General features: G+C 47.6%; 1 protein-coding gene across 1 annotated transcript in view; it reads left to right on the forward strand.

Annotated features, from left to right (window-relative positions):
• Window positions 1–24,080, forward strand: part of LOC123774651 (latrophilin Cirl) — a gene marked incomplete in the record, with an annotated part of 777,474 nt that overhangs the window by 677,454 nt on the left and 75,940 nt on the right. The window contains 2 exon segments of the mRNA XM_069310742.1: window positions 15,472–15,866; window positions 22,109–22,269. Coding sequence (XP_069166843.1) covers window positions 15,472–15,866; window positions 22,109–22,269 — 556 coding nt within the window.

Genomic DNA, 24,080 nt, shown 5'->3' on the forward strand with positions numbered 1-24,080 from the left:
CCCAACGCCCTCAACACAACACACGGCGTCCCCAACGCCCTCAACACAACACCCGGCGTCCCCAACACCACACACGGCGTCTCCAACGCCCTCAACACCATCACCACCACAGGCATATGCCTTGCGCCAGAGCGCATCAAAACACCACGAGACATCACCAACCGCAACACACACTGTCCCTTTTCTCTGGTAATCCATTAATTACCTGACCAACACTCGTCAGGCATAATTTCTTGTGTAGTGGCCACCCGCCACACACTACCACCAGCGTTAACAGACTTCAACGCTAATGTCTACAATGCACCCAGTGTTACAACAACTAGTTATGCTACTCATGCTACACCTTGGCGCTACAATGCCAACAATGTCATGCACTATACTACATCCATAATATCAACAGTCAAAACATGCACATTACACTACGGTAATTACTATGCATTACGCTGGCGTCTAATAAGCCACTACACATGCATTACACTACACACCACATGCATTACACTACACACCCCGGCGTACAAACGCCAATACACAACCATGCACTACACCCGGCGCCACACACCCCCACCAACGGGACATGCTCCCCGTGTCCCACGCTAACACTCTCCATAATGCTACCTGCACCCACAAAAAAATCTCCCTGGCCCTCTCCAGGGTACAGTAGACGGCGAACCCCAGACGTCAAATTACGCGTCGCTCGCTATGCCAAGGCGTCCATAATTCACTGCGCCTATTTTCTGTATCTACACCTGACAACGCCGGAACTCGCACAGTACTTTAGGTAATATTTCATTATCCTTAAAATATTCGATTTACACGTTACATGAAATTTAATTAACTTTAAATTACGTAGTTTACACGATTAATTTCACCTTAGCAACGGTTTCTCACTATTTCCGCCTTACCAACGATATAAAACAAGCTCCAAGGTGCGGCTCGCTTGGCCCACCCATCGCTTGGCCCGCACATGGCCCACGTTCACCCGCGCTAGTTTACCTCGCAACACTGTATAATCCGCACTACGAACACTGTATAATCCGCACTACGAACACTGCGCTTGTTTTGGATCGCGATGCTTCAGTGGTCCAGACTTGCCTCTTAGCCGTCTCTCGTTGCGGGAATCTGGAAAGAAAGAAATAAACCCCACATGTGCCCCACAATGGCCTAGTCCCATTAATTAACTACTCCTCTGACCTGGTCTCACCTGACCCTTCTTTCCTCCGTCTAGTAACCACCATTCTCACCACAACCCGACGTCTACCATTTCCCGAACATTCCCTCACCAACTAAACCAGAACCACACTTCCTTCATCTCGCACCGTGTTCCAAAACCTGTTTGCGCTGCCACCAAATACGTCGTCTACCAATTCCCTAACATTCCCTCACCAACCAAACCAGGAACACTATGAAGGGACATATCGAAAGTCTTTAAAGGCCGTCGGGTTTTGTCATTTAATTACAAAGAATAGACTCTGACAAATAATACTATATTAATTAACATACTCTATTAGGTCAATACACTTCCAATACCCATAGACCACTTGACCTCCGCGATCACCACCCACACTCGTAACTTCCGCCTAAGTCCCTAATACGGAATGATTACTACAACGCTCCACACCCGGTTAGTCTTACATTCAATACTCACATACTGCAGACTTAACTTGGTCACTAAGATCACAACAGGCTCTCGCATAGCTGTCTGCTACACTTCGCTGCTGCCACAAACGGGGATCCAAAGGACTTGCTAGTTCCACTTCCACAATCAGACTGCCTCCAGTCAGCCATGGCCTCAATCATTTCACCACTCCTCTCAAGGAAGGTATAATCCGATTAACCTTATCCCTAGAGCGGTAATCTTGTTCCTAGAAGCCTGACGAAGAATAATTCCTCTTTCCAGGAATTATTAATTTGGCTAAACAGCTTCGGTCTTAATCCATTGACCTTTCTTAGATATGTGATCCATAGTCTGTCTACTTACATATACTTTCAATCATCATTCGTTAAGTGTTGTAGTAATGATCCTCTAGCTAATAATTCCTACTAACTTGTGGATTACAACAAGGTCCCTGGGTGCTGGGTGATGTCCCTGGGTGCTGGGTGAGGTCCCTGGGTGCTGGGCGGGTCCCTGGGTGCTGGGTGAGGTGCGGGCTCCAAATTAACAAAACAAATTATTCATGAAAGTTGTACATTTACTTATCATTCACTTTATTTACAGTTTACATGTCTCATTTATACAAGAAAACAAAGTCTTATCATAACCAGAAAAAAGTCATTGCGTGACCTCATGTCTTCAGTTCCTTGATTATTAAGGTTGTCTTAGATTTTTTTCTAAGAAAAATTTGATGATAATCTGAGTTCTTCATTAATACTACGCACAAGACTCGCTTCCTTCTCAGGTGCGAGGACTTCAGGGTGCTTGCTGGCTCGGCCCGGCCTGTGTCATGTGTCAGACGGAAACGTGACATGTTTCAATCGAAAAAGTGTAAAAAGTGTTGTGTCGCACACTGTGTGTCTCTCTGGTGCTAATGCGCGTGTTTCTCCTCCTCCCGCAGGTGCAGTCAACGGCAGAACTGCAGCGTGCCGGCGTCGACGCGAGGCTTCGGCGACCCGTGCCCCGGGACTCTCAAGTACCTGGAGGCTCACTTCCAGTGTGTTCCCGGTGAGTCTCTACACCCGTGATGCTGGTGTCTGGCACCCACCACCCTCCCCAGCCACACCCCTGAGGTGTGGCTGGGGAGGTGCCACAACCCTCGCTCTCTGTGCACCACACCAATATTTCTCCATGTTGTCACTTGTATGTGAAATAACTTAATAATCTCGATATTTCTCATGTCACATTTTTGCATAACATGATTTTTTCTACAAATGTGAGTAATGGTTTCCCTTCTTGACAGTGAACCCTCCGTCTCACACTGCCCGGCCCCGGCCTCCTTGGTTCATCGCCACCAAGACCACTGTCAGCTCCATCACCGAGGACGACCCACCCATCCCCTCGCCTCCAATCAAGGGCCCCCCTGTTGGAGGCAGTGGGGCTGGCGGCGGTGGTCTCGGCGGCCCTCTTTCTGGCGACGATGGAGATGGTGGGGGAGGAGATGGCGAGAGTGGAGGAGGAGGCGTTAAAGGAGGGGGAGGAGGAGGAGGAGGAGGAGGAGGAGGGGGAGGAGGTAACAGCGGGGAAGATGGGAACATTAATTTGGAAAGCCGCGTTAAGGGACCATCAGTCGAGGACCTGCCGCACACGACCACCTCCACGACGACCACGACCACGTTGCGGCCGCCGCCCTGGCTCATCACCAACACGACCAAGAACACAACTACCACCACAACTTCCACCACGACCTCCACTACTACTACTACCATCACGCCCAAGCCCGCTTCCTCGACGACTACCACGACTTCCCGGCCTCAGACGAACTTAGACATTCCCGTTATTTCGTCGGAGGCGGGAGGAGGGAGCAAGACGCGGGGCGACAACAACGATCCTGAAGACGATGACGACGACGAAGTCATGAATCACAACAAGGACGACGAAGCTCAGGACAAGGAACACGTCTTCACCTCCACAGTGTCTACTACGAGTAAGTTAAGACAATTACCAGCGTGTTAAATGTAACTTTTAAGCAGTAATTTATTGACGTTAAAAAAAATCGACCTGAGACCCACAAATATTTTTATGCTACCTGCCATTTTCCATGTTTTAATTATTAGCTTGTTTTTGTTCTTCTCCAATAAACAAGTCTATTTTTTGTGGAAACGATAAAGCTCATATTTAATACTCATAGATGGCACAGAGACTTAAGGAGAGCGCCTATTGAACAGTGCGAGTCTTGAGAACACTTCTTTGACAGCTGAGTGAACAGCGCTTCAAATTCGTAGTCCTGAGGTTCCGGGTTCGATCCCCGGTGGAGGCGGAGACAAATGGGCAAAATGTTTCTTTCACCCTAATGTCTCTTGTTACTTAACAGTAAATAGGTACCTGGGAGATACAGCTGCTACGGGCTGCTTCCTTGGGGTGTGTAACAAAAAAAAGAGGCCTGGTCGAGGACCGGGCCGCGGGAACGTAAAACCCCGAAATCTTCTCAAGATAACCTCAAGATAACCTTTGAAGTGTCCGTCCACTGGGACTGGTCGGTGCGGCGTTCGATCCCCCAAGATCCAAGTGGTTTGTGCACCGTTCCTTTCCTCCGTCCTCATATTTCAGCTTCTGGTCCTCATATCCCTTTCAAGTGCTAACTAGTCATTCTGGCTTAGCTCGTTCTCCTGATAATTACTCTTCTGAGATGCGCCCTAATTCATTGGAAGCATTGAGGCTACCTCTTACTTTTCTGTAAATGCCTGATGTAGTTCTGTTGCTAAACTGTCCACTGATCCATGTCAGTTGATAACTCCTTGATAACTCGCTCTGCTATGCAGGCTTTGACACGTACCAGGAAGAAATCTTTACAAGTTAGGAGTAAATTCAATTTCTATTTGTGACAATAACCACCTGAACGAAGCTCTTAGGTTCTTAACACATGCTGCTCGTTCAAGATAAAAGCCTGGTAAGGCATCTCCTACACTTATCTCAAAAGAAGTGTCTCTAACCTTAACGTAACTGTTAAAAACAGTATTCCAAACTTGGATATATTAGTAGCAGAATGTGGACATTGAGTAGAATATTATTCATATTCTGCTCAGTAAGCAGTAGCGGGGCTGACAGCTTCTCCATATTAACCTACCCTGGCTTTGTGCCCTGGAGAGGCCACTCCAGACCGACAACCAGAGCGCAACTCCATAGTCTCCTATGATTTATGGATGCCGATGCCTAATACTACCATACATATTTCCTAGCAAATATAGTGCGGAAAAGGATATACAAATTGGTTATCGCTGAGATATCAGCTCGCCGCCCGGATGCTGCTATCCTCGGCCACCTGCGCCACTCGTTATCAAAGTCCACCTCAAATTTATATTCATTTGAAAACTGCCAATGAAATACGTTGTTATTGGATATACCACTTTTCGCTTGTTTTAAACGTGTAAAACTAAAATTGTTGGGTCTGCCCGAAACGTTATGCGTGTTAGTGGCTTTGCAAGGATGTAAAAAATATACCAATATTATGTACTCTCACAAACCCATTGTACCTTCTTTTTTAAATAAATAAATTTATTAGCAAGTAAATTCAATTTTAGAATAAATAGCAACAATACACGGGCATGCCTTTGCTGTGTGAGGAGGCTACATCACCGTAGCTCTTCTTGAGATTGAGAAATCGGTATTCAGAGATTAATGTTAATGTTGTAATGTTTGTTTCTTTCAACAGCCGTGTGGTCTGCACGGGCGGAGGTGCCAACAACAGGTGCTGGTCCCGTCAGTAGCGACGCGTCTTGGTGTCCCCCTTCGTCAGGTCGTGGTCTGTTCTGGAACTGGACGCAGGGTGGAGAGGTTGCGGTGCAGCCATGCCCCGGGGGAGCGTCAGGTTGGGCGCGGCGCCCCTGTAACCCCCTGGGGTGGGCAGGCCCTGCCGACTTGAGTGAGTGTCGTAGTGTGTGGCTCACCACACTGACTTCCCGCGCCCATACCAATGACGCCGTACTGGCAGTGGCCCACGACCTGGCGGCAGTGACCGGGTCCCGGGCGCTGTATGGCGGCGACGTCACTGCCACTGCCAGGCTGCTCAACAGCCTGGCACGCCGTATGGCAGACGACGTCAACAACTTCCCCGACGGAGACCAGCGGGAGGCGCTGGTGACGGAGCTCGTAGGCGCCGCGGTCGCCACAGGATCACATCTGGTGGGCGGTCAGCGAGCGGCGTGGGCAGACCTTCGGCCCCCTGAACATAGAGCCGCTGCCACCGCCCTCCTCTTGGGATTAGAAGAGGCAGCTTTCTTATTAGCCAATAACCTACACCACGAGAAGACGGTGAAGCACGCTGAAGCCAATATACGTAAGTACCCCTTAGCATGTGGCGCCACGGGGCCCTAAAGCGTCCACCAGTGTCACTAGGCTATTCTTTTCTTTTAAATTGGCCTCCTTAGACCTTGAATATATTATAAAAAAATTGCATAGCATGGGATAATGTTTTCTTTTGTAAGAGACTTCCTGCTTCCAAAATTTTCAGACGCTCCGTGACAGACTCTGACTGAAGGTTAAAGGAAGGAAGGACTGAATGACTAATTATTTTTTTACTTGAATATATCGCCTGTACGGTAGGCGGGAACATCCATGATAATTGTGATGAATGCGGAGATATTCCTATAACTGTTGAACTTAAAAAACAATCTTTACTATAGATTGATGGTACTGAGATTAAGATACAATTTAGTTTTTTTGTATTTTATGCTACCTCCTCACGAGGTAGGCGGTAGATAGACAGCTTCTTAGTGAAGCAATCATCCAGTCATCCAGCCTCCTCAGTAGGTAGGATATCACTGCACATGGGATCACCCGCTCATCCAGCTGCCCCAATAGGTAGAAAACATTACACTGGGTGAGTGGACACTGAGCCAGTCCGTCACCTAAGCTGGTTGCGCTGCCCTCCAAACACCCAGAAGAACGTTATCTACTGCAGGTGTGGCGACTGCGTGAGGGGCTGCCATGGTGGTCTTAATTGTCTGTGCAAGAAGGCTGCCTCGCTCCTGCCTCTCACTCACCCTCCTCTCTCTGCCTCCCAGGTGCCCTCCAACTTGTTTCTCCTCCTTTCTTCTAACCCCGTTTCAGCCTTCTTGCTCTGTGTGGTCACCGTGCTCCTCTCTCAAGTTCCCTAGTGTTCTTCGTCGCCGTCATTCTCATTTTATCATGTTGTTGCTTCATCTTTTCTCATCCTCTTCTCCCGCGCGCACGTTCCTTCAGCACCTCGGGCAGTAATTGCATCAGGCTCTCACGTATAAAATCCTGAGTAAAAAGTAGCGTAAGTTAAGGTTAGGTTAGGCTCCATTATGTGCTTGCTGGAGCTGCAGGAGGAGCTGGTGGAGGTGCTGCTGGAGGTGGAGGTGCTGGTGGAGGAAGGTGCTGGTGGCGGTGGTGGAGCTGGTGGAGGTGCTGGTGGAAGAGCTGGTGTAGGGTGGAGATGCTCTATGTATCATAGAGATGTTAGAAAGTTTTCTTTTAGCGTGAGGGTAGTGAGTAAATGGAATGACCTACAGGAGCAGGTTGTAGGGGCAAACTCAACTCACAACTTTAAAAGCAGATATGATAGTGTAATTGGCCAAGAGTCATTGCATTAGACAATCGGCGGCTAAAAAAAATGCGGGGACCCAAGAGCTAGAGATTTCTCCTGTAGGCACAGATAGACGAGTACACAAATACAAGTGTACGCATGTAAGAGGGGGAGAGAGAGAGAGAGAGTGAGTGAGTGAGGGAGAGTTAGGAGCAAATGAAGGAACGTAAAGAGTCAGATGAGTGAGAAATATGTGAGAAAGAGCGTCAGCGCCGGGGATGTAAATAAGCTGGATGTGTTAAGTAACGAGGCGGTTGAAGCTAACGGAATGCTCACTTGTAAGTGTAAATGGCATCATGAATGAGAGAACAGTCACTTGTGGTGTGAAAGGCGGGAATGAAGAGCCGATAATAGACTCTACACAGGTGAGAACCCGCGCTTATATTCTAGTGCATGCCTTTTGTCTCCTTCAGTCGTTTCCCTCTCTTATCCCACTTTTTTATTTATTCCCCCCCCCCTTCCCTCTCTCCCTTCACTCCACCCTCTCTCCCTTCACTCCCCCATCTTTCTACTCCCCCATCAATTCACTCCAAAATTGAATTACATTTCACCTTTGTAAATGACATTACTATGTAAAAGACACATCGAACACTTTTTGTAGGGCATACGTAAATCTGTGTATCTATGTATTTACGTATGTAGCTTAGCCTAGCATTTTAAAAGCACTACAATCACCTTCTGTGGTTGATTGTTCAATAAATCCCTGAAGTATATGTTTAACCAATCTCTCACCCTGTCCCTGGAGGACAGAAGTGTGTGTGTGTGTGTGTGTATATATATATATATATATATATATATATATATATATATATATATATATATATATATATATATATATATATATATATATATATACCACGTCTGTGGTAGAAAAAAAGGAAAAATTCCCCCATCATCTCCCGCCAGTCATCTCTCCCCCCCCCCCTTGTGGTAATTTATAAACAAGCATCACATTACCAAAGTGCTTAATGGCGTCTGCTCTGCCATCATCACTGGCCTTGTCCTTACTTTGTCCTTGCTGCAGTCTTTGTCCTTGTCGGGTCATTTCCATAGCACATTTTGTCATTGTCGCTGTAGTTATCTGTTTGAGGGTCTCCTGCTTTTGTTGTGTTGGCATATTCTCATTCTCATTCTCATTCTCTCTCTCTCTCTCTCTCTCTCTCTCTCTCTCTCTCTCTCTCTCTCTCTCTCTCTCTCTCTCTCTCTCTCTCTCTCTCTCTCTCTCTCTCTCTCTCTCTCTCGCCCTCTCTCTCGCCCTCTCTCTCTCGCCCTCTCTCTCTCGCCCTCTCTCTCTCGCCCTCTCTCTCTCGCCCTCTCTCTCTCGCCCTCTCTCTCTCGCCCTCTCTCTCTCGCCCTCTCTCTCTCGCCCTCTCTCTCTCGCCCTCTCTCGCCCTCTCTCTCTCGCCCTCTCTCTCTCGCCCTCTCTCTCTCGCCCTCTCTCTCTCGCCCTCTCTCTCTCGCCCTCTCTCTCTCGCCCTCTCTCTCTCGCCCTCTCTCTCTCTCTCTCTCTCTCTCTCTCTCTCTCTCTCTCTCTCTCTCTCTCTCTCTCTCTCTCTCTCTCTCTCTCTCTCTCTCTCTCTCTCTCTCTCTCTCTCTCGCCCTCTCTCTCTCGCCCTCTCTCTCTCGCCCTCTCTCTCTCGCCCTCTCTCTCTCGCCCTCTCTCTCTCGCCCTCTCTCTCTCGCCCTCTCTCTCTCGCCCTCTCTCTCTCGCCCTCTCTCTCTCGCCCTCTCTCTCTCGCCCTCTCTCTCTCGCCCTCTCTCTCTCGCCCTCTCTCTCTCGCCCTCTCTCTCTCGCCCTCTCTCTCTCGCCCTCTCTCTCTCTCTCTCTCTCTCTCTCTCTCTCTCTCTCTCTCTCTCTCGCCCTCTCTCTCTCGCCCTCTCTCTCTCGCCCTCTCTCTCTCGCCCTCTCTCTCTTTGTTTTTTCGCGGTTTCCTTCCTTAAACACTATTGCAACTTCCAGTTTTTCTTCCTGATGTATTCCTCACACATTCCACGACAGCTACACGAACCTGCCTTCGTGTTTTGGGGCCTGGGAAGGTGGCGGCCTCACACTGCAAACCATTTTACCCTTTAGTGTGTAAACATTTTGAGAAAAATGGGGCCCCAGCATAATCCCTTCCTCCATCCCCCATAACGTACTGTTAAACAAATGTTTGATTATACAGTTAAAAAAACACCTCATTCTTATGGCACTAGATAAATTACTTATCAATCCTGGTCGTCAAGCCGTAGCATCAGTAACTTGGTAGCTCTAGTCGTGTAATTAATAATTTAGATCGATGAACAAATCCACATGGGCCGTGATGAGGGTTCGAACCTATGTACGGGATGTTCTCAGATGCGCCTTAGTCAACTGTACCACGACAGGGTCAAAAGACTTAAAATCGCTTCCTTTCTATGGTGAGAGGAATTGCAAATTTTGACTACCCAGACGGCAGTCGAGTATGGTATGTGAAGCCTTTCTGGATACGAGACAGACTTGAGTGCGTACATCCTCGTCAGATGAGCGCTGTTGATCTGTTAGGTCTCAGACCCTTCCTTGCTGTATTTGACATTTGACCTAGGGGTTTGATGAAGTGTTGTATTCATTCACGCCAAACGTTTGCCAGAAAACGTGGCTATCAATCATTCGTACGTGTCATCAGGCTTTGTCTGTCGTGGGCTTGGCCTTGAAATGCGTTTCAAGCTAAGGTTCACTGGCAGCTCAAGCTGTGTACGTGTCTTCAAGCTGCATTTGTTGTCGCCGGAGTTCTGCTCTTGTATTCGTGCTTTATGTCTTGTTATGTTGAGCTGCGCCGGCTGCGGAATACCAGATGAAGGAGGCAACGACCGCCTCGCTTGCTTGTCCACGATGGCCGTAACTCCCTGGTGAGATGGGCACATGGTATGATGGTACTAGTTCGTAGTGGTGTGGAACCAGGTATGGCGGAGTACTGGTTGCTGTAGCTGTGGCATGGATGGTAGCTTCTGGTGATATGACAGAGAGGGTGCAAGTAAATGGTAAACGAAGTACAAGGCATCGAAGCTTACTAGTTAGTGCTGGCTGGTACTTCGTATGTACGGCATGGGTATACCTTTCCTGGTGACGGGTACTGCGTATGGCATGGGGTATACCATTCCTGGTGATGGGTTTAAGCAAGTGACTAATTGGTTTTATGTTGCAATACATTCAATATGTAAATGCGTACCTAAGGACGCATTTACGCCGTATCAACCTACCCCTGGCTGTGCGCCCTGGTGAGGCCACTCCAGACCGACAACCAGAGCGCAACTCCATAGTCTCCTGAGACTGACGGATGCCTACTACTGCTACCTATATGACCAGTGGCAGCACCGAGCTACTCGTGCCTGTGTTAATATGAAGGCTGGTCTTTCTCCTGTAGTCTTATAGCTGTTTCTCCTGTAGTCTTATAGCCTTTTCTCCTGTAGTCTTATAGTCTTTTCTCCTGTAGTCTTATAGTCTTTTCTCCTGTAGTCTTATAGTCTTTTCTCCTGTAGTCTTATAGTCTTTTCTCCTGTAGTCTTATAGTCTTTTCTCCTGTAGTCTTATAGTCTTTTCTCCTGTAGTCTTATAGTCTTTTCTCCTGTAGTCTTATAGTCTTTTCTCCTGTAGTCTTATAGTCTTTTCTCCTGTAGTCTTATAGTCTTTTCTCCTGTAGTCTTATAGTCTTTTCTCCTGTAGTCTTATAGTCTTTTCTCCTGTAGTCTTATAGTCTTTTCTCCTGTAGTCTTATAGTCTAGTAAGTCTTGTACGCTAGTAAGACTGGTCTTACTCCTGATCGTTTTTGTGTGATCCCCAGGCTCATGCGAACGTAACTATGAATATCCTGTGAGTGTTACCCACACACGGGGCCTCGTGGCTGAATGGACAGCGCTCGGGAGTCGCAGTCCTAGGGGCCCGGGTTCGATTCCCGGCCGAAGCAGAAATGAATGGGCAGAGTTTCTTTCACCCCCGATGCTCCTGTTCACCTAGCAGTAAATAGATACCTGGGAGTTAGACAGCTGCTACGGGCTGCTTCATGGGAATGTGTGAATGTGTGTGTTAGAGAGAAATATATGTAGTAGAGATAATAGAGGGATCTTCTCTCCTCCACCTCTCTCCTACTCCTCCTCTTCTTCAGCCCCTCCTCCCCCCACCACACACCAGGAGCCCGCGGCAGGAATCAGGATTTAAATCGAATTAAGCCTCGCCACCAAAACTGTCCTTGAGCTTCGCCTGCCAACCTTTCCCAGTTTGTTTTTCTTGCCAATCTCTTTATATATATATATATATATATATATATATATATATATATATATATATATATATATATATATATATATATATATATATATATATATATATATATATATATATATAATATATTTGGGTAAGCTAGCGTCTGGCGTCTAACTTCCGATAGACAGACACAGACCATCCTTTCTTCTAGTATTTTAATAATTATAATCTAGTATCTTCTAAATTATACATAATTTGTTTAACATTACCTGATTCCTTCGTGTGTTTCCAACTTCCACTTGTGCCCCCTTGTTCTATTTCCCCCGTGTGGGATACACTGTTGTTGTTGTTGTTGTTATAGATTCAGCTACTGGGAACAAAAAGTTGCAAGTAGCACGGGCTATGGTGAGCCCGTAGTGAACTTACCTGGCACAGGAGCGGGGCTAGTAGCAAGGCCTATGGCGAGCCCGTAGTGGACTTACCTGGCACAGGAGCGGGGCTGTAACTGTCGGATAGACTGTCCCTGTCTGCCACATTTATTCTCCTGAGGATCTTTGATGTTGTGCTCATGTCTGTCTGTGTTCTTCTTAACGAGACCCATCTAGTGTCGTAGGAGCACCTTAATCTTTTCGGGTATTATAGCTTCTCTTCTAGACCTTATAATAAGTGTCTTAACTCTTAAAGAAAACCAGGGTCCAGATTCACGAAAGCACTTACACAAGCACTTACGAACCTGGACATCTTTTCTCAATCTTTGGCGGCTTTGTTTACAATTATTAAACAGTTAATGAGCTCCGAAGCACCAGGAGGCTGTTTATAACAATAACAACAGTTGAATGGGAAGTTTTCATGCTTGTAAACTGTTTAATAAATGTAACCAAAGCCGTCAAAGATTGAGGAAAGATGTACACGTTCGTAAGTGCTTGCGTAACTGCTTTCGTGAATCTGGCCCCTGAAATGGCCGAAATTGTGCGTATTAGTGGCTTTAGGCGTAGCATAAACTAGCTCTACCTAGTAATTCAACATTCTGCTTGTATCTATATATATATATATATATATATATATATATATATATATATATATATATGTCGTACCTAGTAGCCAGAACGCACTTCTCAGCCTACTATGCAAGGCCCGATTTACCTAACAAGCGAAGTTTTCCTGAATTAATATATTTTCTCTATTTTTTTTCTTATGAAATTATAAAGCTACCCATTTCATTATGTATGAGGTCAATTTTTTTTTATTGGAGTTAAAATTAACGTAGATATATGACCGAACCTAACCAAGCATACCTAACCTAACCTAACCTAACCTATCTTTATAGGTTAGGTTGGGTTAGGTAACCGAAAAAGTTAGGTTAGGTTAGGTTAGGTAGGTTAGGTACTCGAAAAACAATGAATTCATGAAAACTTGGCTTATTAGGCAAATCGGGCCTTGCATAGTAGGCCGAGTACGACGTTCTGGCTACTAGGTACGACATATATATATATATACTTTACCTAAATCAACTGTTTATATATAATTTATTTATACAATATTCGAGACAAAGAAAACTGTATTCCATCCCTTGGTGGAAGTTCATACAAGTGAGTCAAGTGTCAGATTGATTAGTCTTGCAGACCTCGAGTCCATATTTCGCTGACAATGTATATTGAAGAATCCAATCCTAAGAGGAAGATTGTGGCGGGGGTGAGGTCGCCCCGTCAAGCTCGAGGAAAATTTCAGTCACAATTGGACAAAATCGATGGTAATTGAAGTGCAACATTGTTATTGTAGGGAGATGAAAGACGGCATCAGAGCCACTGCTGATCAAAGCTGCTTACCCGACCCCCCCACCCGCCCCCAGTCCCACCCAGCTCCACCCGCCGCCAGTCCCACCCGTTGCCTGTCCCACCCGCTTCCCGTCCCACCCGCCGCCAGTCCCACCTATGTTCGCCTACCCACTACCTCACGGACCAATTCCTCTCCTATTCCAATTCCTCTCCTATTCCAATTCCTCATAAAAACAGCCATCCACCGCGCCAGATTATACCTTCCCTATTCCCACTCATCCCCCGCCCCCTCCTCCCTCACCACCGACAACCCCCCCCCCTCCCCACCCCACTCTGTTCAACCCACTTTTCCCCTCAGACACCACCGTCTATCCCCTCTTGACACCGTCCATCTCCTCTTGACACCGTCCATCTCCTCTTGACACCGTCCATCTCCTCTTGACACCGTCCATCTCCTCTTGACACCGTCCATCTCCTCTTGACACCGTCCATCCCCTCTTGACACCGTCCATCTCCTCTTGACACCGTCCATCCCCTCTTGACACCGTCCATCTCCTCTTGACACCGTCCATCCCCTCTTGACACCGTCCATCCCCTCTTGACACCGTCCATCCCCTCTTGACACCGTCCATCCCCTCTTGACACCGTCCATCTCCTCTTGACACCGTCCATCCCCTCTTGACACCGTCCATCCCCTCTTGACACCGTCCATCCCCTCTTGACACCGTCCATCCCCCTCTTGACAGTTCATCCCCTCTTGACACCGTCCGTCCCCCTCTTGACAGTCCATCCCCTCTTGACACCGTCCATTACCCTCTTGACACCGTCCATTACCCTCTTGACACCGTCCATCCCCTCTTGACAGCCCATCCCCTCTTGACACCGTCCATCCCCTCCTCCTTTCCTTTCCAATCCCAGGAAACCTGTGTCCTCCCTCCCCCCCCCCTCTCTAGCCACAATCCCCCCCTCTCTAGCCAATCCCCCCCTCTCTAGCCAACCCCCCCCTCTCTAGCCAACCCCCCCCTCTCTAGCCACCATCACCCCTCCCCCTCTCTAGCCACCATCTCCCCCCCCTCTCTAGCCACCATCGCCTCTCCCCCTCCCTAGCCACCATCACCCCCCCCCCTCTCTAGCCACCATCGCCTCTCCCCCTCCCTAGCCACCATCCCCCCCCTCTCTAGCCACCATCGCCCCCCCCCCTCCCTAGCCACCATCCCCCCCCCTCCCAACTGGGACGAATCTACCACGGTGTAATTGACTTTGAATTTGATTTCCTCTTCTGCGGGAGTCTTCGGCGCTCTCAGACGCTCCGCCTCAACCATCAAGAGCCTTCGTGGAGGGCGGGGGGGTGGCTCTTGTGGGGTGGGCGTCGAGGGGATGGCTCTTGTGGGGTGGGGGGCGAGGGGATGGCTCTTGTGGGGTGGGGGGGCTCTTGTGGGGCGGGGGGTGTGGGTGGAGATAAGGGGAAGTGTGGCGGGCGCATCCAATGAGGGGGAAGGAAGAAAGGAGAGGATATAGGCTCACTAGAAGATGGGTGGTTGTGAGGGGTAGTAAGACGCGATGGACTCACGATGTCCATCGCGGCACTCCTGACAGGGCGTAGACAGACACGGTACAGGCAGGAGACAGGGCGTAGACAGACACGGTACAGGCAGGAGACAGGGCGTAGACAGACACGGTACAGACAGGAGACAGGGCGTAGACAGACACGGTACAGGCAGGAGACAGGGAGTAGACAGACACGGTACAGACAGGAGACAGGTCGTAGACAGACACGGTACAGGCAGGAGACAGGGCGTAGACAGACCCAACGAAAAGCGCCGTCTTCCCAGCATTGTTATAAGTTACTTATCTGTCATTATTTTAATGTTATTTAAATTTCAGATTTTGTATTTTATATTTACCAATTTAATTTTATACTTGGATTGAGTTATTAAATGGATGAAGTATACAAATAAATAGACTGACAAATTGAAGAGCAAGACTTTTTAACAGACAAATTGATCGACGGTGCTGACAAGGACAATTACAATTATTATGTGGAGTCCCAGTGGGTGCAGTAGTGATACTCCGGGTTACCATTCTTTTGCCCATGTCGTGGTGTAGTCGTTGGGAGCGTGTATCTGGGAATATATAGAACATAGGTTCGAATCCCCATCACGGCTCCTGTGGATTTTGGCATTAAAATATATTTGTGTGGTAGCCAGCAAGGGTTAGTTTGGTGAGCGGCATAGTGAGGAACTCATCTCTCTCAACCTTCTCTCTCTCTCTCCTTCAGTGTTGCGCCTTCAGGTGGTGGAGACCAGGAACGTGGCGGCCGTCTCCTTCCCCTCAACGGGCGAGATGTGGCTGACGGCGCCGCCGACACGGCCCTCCGACCCCTCCTCTACCTCAACGGGCAACCCTTCCTACCCCTCCAGCAGCAGCAGCAGCAGCAGCAGCAGCTCCGGACACCTGGACGCCTCGCCCTCCTTTGCCAGCAGAGACGGCCTTCAGGAGCTGGGGGGCGAGACGGCCAAGATACCCCTAGATACCATCACGCTGCCCCCGGAAGCCCTGCTGGAGAACTCTGAGAACGGCTTGGTCAAAATGGTATTCTTCAGCTACGACGGCCTCCACCACCTACTGCAGCCAGACGGCCGCTCCTATAGAATCAACGAGGCCAACTTCAAGGTAAGCCTGGTAAGCGTCCTACTCTCTCTCACTGTGAATGAATCGAGTTCTTTTCACTGCGAACCTCGCCCCAAAGGCAAGGTGATCATCAGGACAAGGGCTGGGACAGGTCTGAGTGCCCACTCTCATTTTGATCCATCGGGGATCGAACGCCATCCCTGCAGGGTAGAGGGCCGTCGCTCTGCCAACATATTTCAGTGTGGAGAGTGTCCGGGTTGAGCCAGAGACCACCACAGACAGCTTGGGGACCGCTCAAGCGTCTTGTAAAAGTGGCGAGTGGGAAAGCATTTTCTGTGTCCCTTTTTAATGATTCTGAAAGATCAGTAAACAAGTATTGGTCAACTAAACAAAGAAAGATACAATACTCCAGAATATATATACAACTGTAGATGTAATACTCCTGTAGATATAATAATCGTGTAGGCATGTTAAAATATACATAACCCGTCGGTCAATATAATCTTTCCTTACGGAGTATTTATTCGCAAATATCTCTGAGCTGGTTTGAATGTGACATATTGACACAACTGTGTACTATTACACTAGGCCTCTACAACTGTGTACTATTACACTAGGCCTCTACAGCTGTGTACTATTACACTAGGCCTCTACAACTGTGTACTATTACACTAGGTCTCTACAGCTGTGTACTATTACACTAGACCTCTACAGCTGTGTACTATTACACTAGGCCTCGACAGCTGTGTACTATTACACTAGACCTCTACAGCTGTGTACTATTACACTAGGTCTCTACAGCTGTGTACTATTACACTAGACCTCTACAGCTGTGTACTATTACACTAGGTCTCTACAGCTGTGTACTATTACACTAGGCCTCTACAGCTGTGTACTATTACACTAGGCCTCTACAGCTGTGTACTATTACACTAGACCTCTACAGCTGTGTACTATTACACTAGGTCTCTACAGCTGTGTACTATTACACTAGACCTCTACAGCTGTGTACTATTACACTAGACCTCTACAGCTGTGTACTATTACACTAGGTCTCTACAGCTGTGTACTATTACACTAGGCCTCTACAGCTGTGTACTATTACACTAGGCCTCTACAGCTGTGTACTATTACACTAGGCCTCTACAGCTGTGTACTATTACACTAGGTCTCTACAGCTGTGTACTATTACACTAGGTCTCTACAGCTGTGTACTATTACACTAGGCCTCTACAGCTGTGTACTATTACACTAGGCCTCTACAGCTGTGTACTATTACACTAGGCCTCTACAGCTGTGTACTATTACACTAGGCCTCTACAGCTGTGTACTATTACACTAGGTCTCTACAGCTGTGTACTATTACACTAGACCTCTACAGCTGTGTACTATTACACTAGGTCTCTACAGCTGTGTACTATTACACTAGACCTCTACAGCTGTGTACTATTACACTAGGCCTCTACAGCTGTGTACTATTACACTAGGTCTCTACAGCTGTGTACTATTACACTAGACCTCTACAGCTGTGTACTATTACACTAGGCCTCTACAGCTGTGTACTATTACACTAGGTCTCTACAGCTGTGTACTATTACACTAGGTCTCTACAGCTGTGTACTATTACACTAGGCCTCTACAGCTGTGTACTATTACACTAGGCCTCTACAGCTGTGTACTATTACACTAGGTCTCTACAGCTGTGTACTATTACACTAGGTCTCTACAGCTGTGTACTATTACACTAGGCCTCTACAGCTGTGTACTATTACACTAGGTCTCTACAGCTGTGTACTATTACACTAGGTCTCTACAGCTGTGTACTATTACACTAGGTCTCTACAGCTGTGTACTATTACACTAGGTCTCTACAGCTGTGTACTATTACACTAGGTCTCTACAGCCGTGTACTATTACACTAGGCCTCTACAGCTGTGTACTATTACACTAGGCCTCTACAACTGCAACTAATATCTATCAAAATAAAACAACTAGGAATTAATCGGCTTAGGCTTAGCTTGGGTTCAGCACCTCCACACCCTGGTTGGCAATATCGGATCGAGAGAGAGAGAGGGAGAGGGAGAGGGAGGGAGGGAGGGAGGGAGAGGGGGGGGATGGGGGGGGGGAGGCGCCAGGCCAGGCCAGGCAATAAATATTTTTCAATTTTGTTGCACGTATTGAGTAATTCTTGCCACATACACATGCAACTGACTGCCCTCTTGTTGCATATGGTCGGCAAGGCGCTGGGGGAAGGGGGCTCGCAGCTGAAATATCTCCTTGTTTACGTGTTTAAGATAAGAAATGGTGTAAAAGTAAGTAGCGTTAACGTGGCGACTTGAGAAGGGTTCCAGGAATTGGAACAACGTGACTTTCTTGACCAGACCACACACTAGAAGGTGAAGGGACGACGACGTTTCGGTCCGTCCTGGAGCATTCTCAAGTCGATTGTGATGAGGAAGTGACTCATCGCCTGCAACGTGACTTTTCTTCCTTTTCACGTACTCAACTAGTTGTGTTTGCGGGGGTTGAGCTTTGGCTCTTTGGTCCCGAGCCATACACACGTGTATATATATATGTGTGTGTGTGTGTGTGTGTGTGTGTGTGTGTGTGTGTGTGTGTGTGTGTGTGTAGTGGTCTGTAAGAAATGGCTTTCCAGTAAGATTGATATCTTATGAGATTATATAAACCACCACCATATAAGCGCCTTCATTTTCTGGTGACATTTATCTAGCCAATATTCACTAGTCTGCTTCCAGACAATAGTTATACGGTCGTGATTTTTTTTTTTTGTTTCTCTAGGTCCAAAGATGATCACAACGTGAGCATGACATGAAATTTTAAACAGTAATCGACGGATACAGTGACAATAAATTAGACATTGCCGAAGCACCACATATCAAACACTCTAAACCCAGTGTTAATATCCAGGGCGCACCTCCTCAGCCAACATAAGAACATTTATTAAATAAGGAGCTACAGAAGACCTCTTGGGCCGTGCAGCCGTACTTCACTTACCCCCTTCATACTTTGATATGCGGGGTTGACCCAGATGATAATTTGTATCCACCTCTCATTTGCCCTTGAAAATGTTGACCGGATCAACGAAACGCATCTTTTTTAGTGTCCAACTGTATACAATTGTAAAATGTACTTTGGAAACTTAACTTTGTCCACTTCCTTCTCAAGTAAAGAACATCAGAAATGAAGATAAGATCCGTATGGATATATATATATATATATATATATATATATATATATATATATATATATATATATATATATATATATTGGTGTATACTGGCAGCAGGTTTTCTTTCAAACATGTTTCATTGAATATGACCGCATATTCTGTATTTATTATTTTCTGGTTTAGGGCTTCTATCCCTCTAACTATTTTCTTAGCATCAGGGCTTAATTGGAATAGGAGTTCTCCAAAACTCATTTTCGTACTTTTAAGGTGAAGAAAAGAAGTGATTTACTATAGAGTGTATTACACTTATTTGTATAATTTGCACGACGTTTCGAACCTCCATGGTTCATTCTCAAGTGAACAGATCTTACAATACTAGTTGATTTTATACCCGCATTAGGTCAGGTGATAATACAATGAAGGTGAAAAACATGGGGGGATACATAAGGGATAAACATAGGGGCTGCAGAAGGCGTATTGGCCCATACGAGGCATCTCCTATCTAAACACAAAGATTAATCCAGTGTAATTGGCCTGTTATGTTGGACATTGTCTTCTGTGTTGGCATCGATATGTTCTTGTCTTGTCCTTACTCTCATGGTGGGTAGAGTAAATAGTTCCGTGATTTGGGTGTTCATGGTAGGTCGCTCTATTCTTATGTGAATTGCCTCAAGAATTTGTAATCTTCTTGAATCTTGGGTTTTGTCTATTATGCAAGTATTCTTGTTCAACATTTCTCTTGTTAGAGTAATGTCATGGGCTTGTCTCATGTGATTTCTAGGAATCACATGAGACAAGCCCATGACATTACTCTAACAAGAGAAATGTTGAACAAGAATACTTGCATAATAGACAAAACCCAAGATTCAAGAAGATTACAAATTCTTGAGGCAATTCACATAAGAATAGAGCGACCTACCATGAACACCCAAATCACGGAACTATTTACTCTACCCACCATGAGAGTAAGGACAAGACAAGAACATATCGATGCCAACACAGAAGACAATGTCCAACATAACAGGCCAATTACACTGGATTAATCTTTGTGTTTAGATAGGAGATGCCTCGTATGGGCCAATACGCCTTCTGCAGCCCCTATGTTTATCCCTTATGTATCCCCCCATGTTTTTCACCTTCATTGTATTATCACCTGACCTAATGCGGGTATAAAATCAACTAGTATTGTAAGATCTGTTCACTTGAGAATGAACCATGGAGGTTCGAAACGTCGTGCAAATTATACAAATAAGTGTAATACACTCTATAGTAAATCACTTCTTTTCTTCACCTTAAAAGTACGAAAATGAGTTTTGGAGAACTCCTATTCCAATTAAGCCCTGATGCTAAGAAAATAGTTAGAGGGATAGAAGCCCTAAACCAGAAAATAATAAATACAGAATATGCGGTCATATTCAATGAAACATATATATATATATATATATATATATATATATATATATATATATATATATATATATATATATATATATATATATATTATATACAACGTGTGTGTACTCACCTAGTTGTGTGTGTGTGTAAATTACGAAAATTAACACAATGAAAAATGTGACAGTGTCAGACCACGAAGGAAGAATTGGTATGTATTGTGCTTGTGTAATAATACCAAACAATATAAAAATGTCAAGAGGACTTGTAGTGTAGTGTGTGGGGGTGGTGGTGGCGGCGACGGCGGGGGGGGGGGGGGGGGGGGTTACAAGACAGAGAGCACAGGACACCATCTTGGCACCTCCATTTGGCCCCAACAATTGGTGGGGCGAGGAAGAGTGAGGGTGGAGGCGGCGGTGGCATCACTCGCCCGGGATGGAGGCCAGGCACGGTGTCAAGAACGCAGCGCCCTTGAGTGTTATGGAGATGTAACTCGAGCGAGAGCCTCCCTGAGTGGATTGTTTTTTTTTTTTGGGGGGGGGGGCCGTGGGCTGGTGTACCATGGAGGGGGTACCGTGGCTGGTGTACAATGGAGGGGGTACCGTGGCTGGTGTACCATGGAGGGTGCACCGTGGCTGGTGTACCATGGAGGGGGTACCGTGGCTGGTGTACCATGGAGGGTGCACCGTGGCTGGTGTACCATGGAGGGGGTACCGTGGCTGGTGTACCATGGAGGGGGTACCGTGGCTGGTGTACCATGGAGGGTGCACCGTGGCTGGTGTACCATGGAGGGGGTACCGTGGCTGGTGTACCATGGAGGGTGCACCGTGGCTGGTGTACCATGGAGGGTGCACCGTGGCTGGTGTACCATGGAGGGGGTACCGTGGCTGGTGTACCATGGAGGGGGTACCGTGGCTGGTGTACCATGGAGGGTGCACCGTGGCTGGTGTACCATGGAGGGTGCACCGTGGCTGGTGTACCATGGAGGGTGCACCGTGGCTGGTGTACCATGGAGGGGGTACCGTGGCTGGTGTACCATGGAGGGGGTACCGTGGCTGGTGTACCATGGAGGGTGCACCGTGGCTGGTGGTGTACCTTGCAAGCAATAATTTTTGTAGTAATGGTCGAGTAATTGATATTGGGAGAGGCGAGGCGACCAAACGCCTTCACCTGTCTGAATTGGTTGTCATGCTATCCTATCCTTCGGAGTACTGAGATCTGTCACGGTCAGGCTGGGTCAAGCTGTGGTAATATCGGTGGCAGGGTGATTGATTGATTGAAGAAGTTCAAGCCACCCAGAAGGTGGCACGGGCAGGAATAGCCCGTAAGGGGTAGAATTCAGGTGGCAGGGTGGGCCTAGTAGAGGGGACACCGGGCCGATGTTAAGGGTGACATTTTAGCGTGCCGGGTGAGGGCTAGGTGGTGTTCCCTCGCCTGTGCTCACGATCATTAATGTCTTGCGCATGTTTCATCTGTGGTTCTCTTCTCCACTGGCTGGTTGCCCTCGAGCTCATGTCGAGTTCGACTGTCCGATGGAGGCTGTCTTGTGCGGCGGGGCGGGCGCTGGAACACTTAGGGCATGTCACACGGTATATAGGAAATATGATGAGTTAATATGTAGATTATACTGTGTATGGTGTATATAGTTTACTGTGTATGGGAGTCTATAATGAGTTTGGACTCACTGTACCTTTCCCTGCAGGGCGTGAACGAGACGCGGGTCCTCAACTCCCGAGTGCTGTCGGCGTCGCTGGGGGCGGGGCGACACATCGAGCTCTCAGAGCCCGTGGTGCTCACCTTCGCCATGATACGGACCGTCAACGTCACCAACCCCGCCTGCGTCTTCTGGGACTACACCACCAGGTATGATGATGATGATGTCTTCCTCCCTACACCTCTGCTCCCTACCCTCCTCCTCCTCCTCCCCAGGGGGTGTACACACTCCCTCCAGTGAGGTTGTTCCGCCTCCCTCTGGCTCCTACCAGGTGGGTTCTCGTCCCTGTGAGATGCTGTCTGTCAGGAGTTGTCTTGGACACCTCTCGGGATCTCAAGGGCTGTGATGGCTGGCTATAAGCACACGTCTTCACAGCATACATCACCACCTCACAATACATGTCACTATCACTACACAATATACACAATACAGAGCCTGTACATCTGTCTGTTATAGGTTGAAAGTCTGGATCATTAACCATAACTCCCTCCCCCCCCCCCCCGGGAGTATTACTACCACAAAACTCATCTCACCTAGTTGTGCTTGCGGGGGTTGAGCTTCGGCTCTTTGGTTCCGTCTCTCAACTGTCAATCTACTGGTGTACAGGTGCCTGAGCTTATTGAGCTCTATCATATCTACATTTAAAACTGTGTATGGAGTCAGCCTCCACCACATTACTGCCTAATGTATACAATTTATTGTTGCCTTCAGGATATGTCACCACCACAATACCACTACACCACCACTACCACAATACTGTCACACCACTACCACAATACTGTCTCACACCACACTGCACCACTCTACCACCACTACCATACCATCACCACCATATCACCACACCACCACCACACTACACCACCACCAATACACCACCATACCACCACCACACCACACCACAACACCACACCACCACCACACTGCAGGTCTACCGTAAGAGGAAGAAGCCAGCCAATTTTAGGCAGGGATAATTGCTAGAAATTACATTGAAATGAGCCTGAGATACGAGAGATAAAACCGTGATTGTGATCAAGCCCCGAGGGCAGGCGATGGCTATCCCCCGCCCCACCCTGCCCTAGCGGAGGGTAGTGGACGGGTGCTGGGGAAGAGTGCTGGGGCTAGAGAGGAAGGGAAGAATAGAAAAAAGGGGAGTGGTAAAAGGGGCTAGTGAGTCAGCTGTGCATATTGGACTCTTCAGGAGAGGTTTCGAGGGGTTGCTTCTAATAAGCGAGTCCCAATCCCCCTTTCCCCACCACTCCCCCCAACCCCCTTCCCCCACCACTCCCCCCAACTTCTTTCCCCCACCCCCTTCCAACCTTCACACACACACACACATATTCTAGAATTAGTCCTGATATATGTGGTATTCACGGTCCAGAAAGAAACCATAGTTATAATTTTGAAAGTTGCTCTTAAGCTGGCTAGCCAGCCTTGCACATGCCGCCGATGATATCCGTTTAATATCCACTGTGTGTGGCGTCACACCTCAGGGTGGTGCTTCTGTCCGATCCCAAGATGGTTTCCTGGCCCCATTTGGGACCTTCTGCTGGCTCTCCTGCACCCAGCGTCATCTTGCACTTGGAGTAGATTGTGTGATTGATAAAGATTGATAAAGATTAAGCCACCCAAGAGGTGGCACGGGCATGAATAGCCCGTAAGTGGTACAATTTTTTTTTCTCAGTATTCTGAGGTTGCATTTTAACCATCAAGCTGTTATCGTGGGGGAGGATACTGCTTCACAGTCTTTATGAGGGGTGTCCAGCTGCTGGACACCTTTGACAGATTGTGTGGGGAATGTGGCAGGCTAAGAGGAGGCTTGAGGGCCTGTGTGGGAGGCTGGCGAAGTAGGTGTGGGGGTGAGGCGCTGCCCAGCCGCTGGCATCCTGCACTTTTCCCATCCTACCTTCCGCTTCCTTCTCTTCCTCCCTCCCTCCCCCACCCCCCTTTTCCTCCATTCACA

Source organism: Procambarus clarkii, chromosome 68 (genome assembly GCF_040958095.1).
Source record: "Procambarus clarkii isolate CNS0578487 chromosome 68, FALCON_Pclarkii_2.0, whole genome shotgun sequence".
Taxonomy (NCBI): domain Eukaryota; kingdom Metazoa; phylum Arthropoda; class Malacostraca; order Decapoda; family Cambaridae; genus Procambarus; species Procambarus clarkii.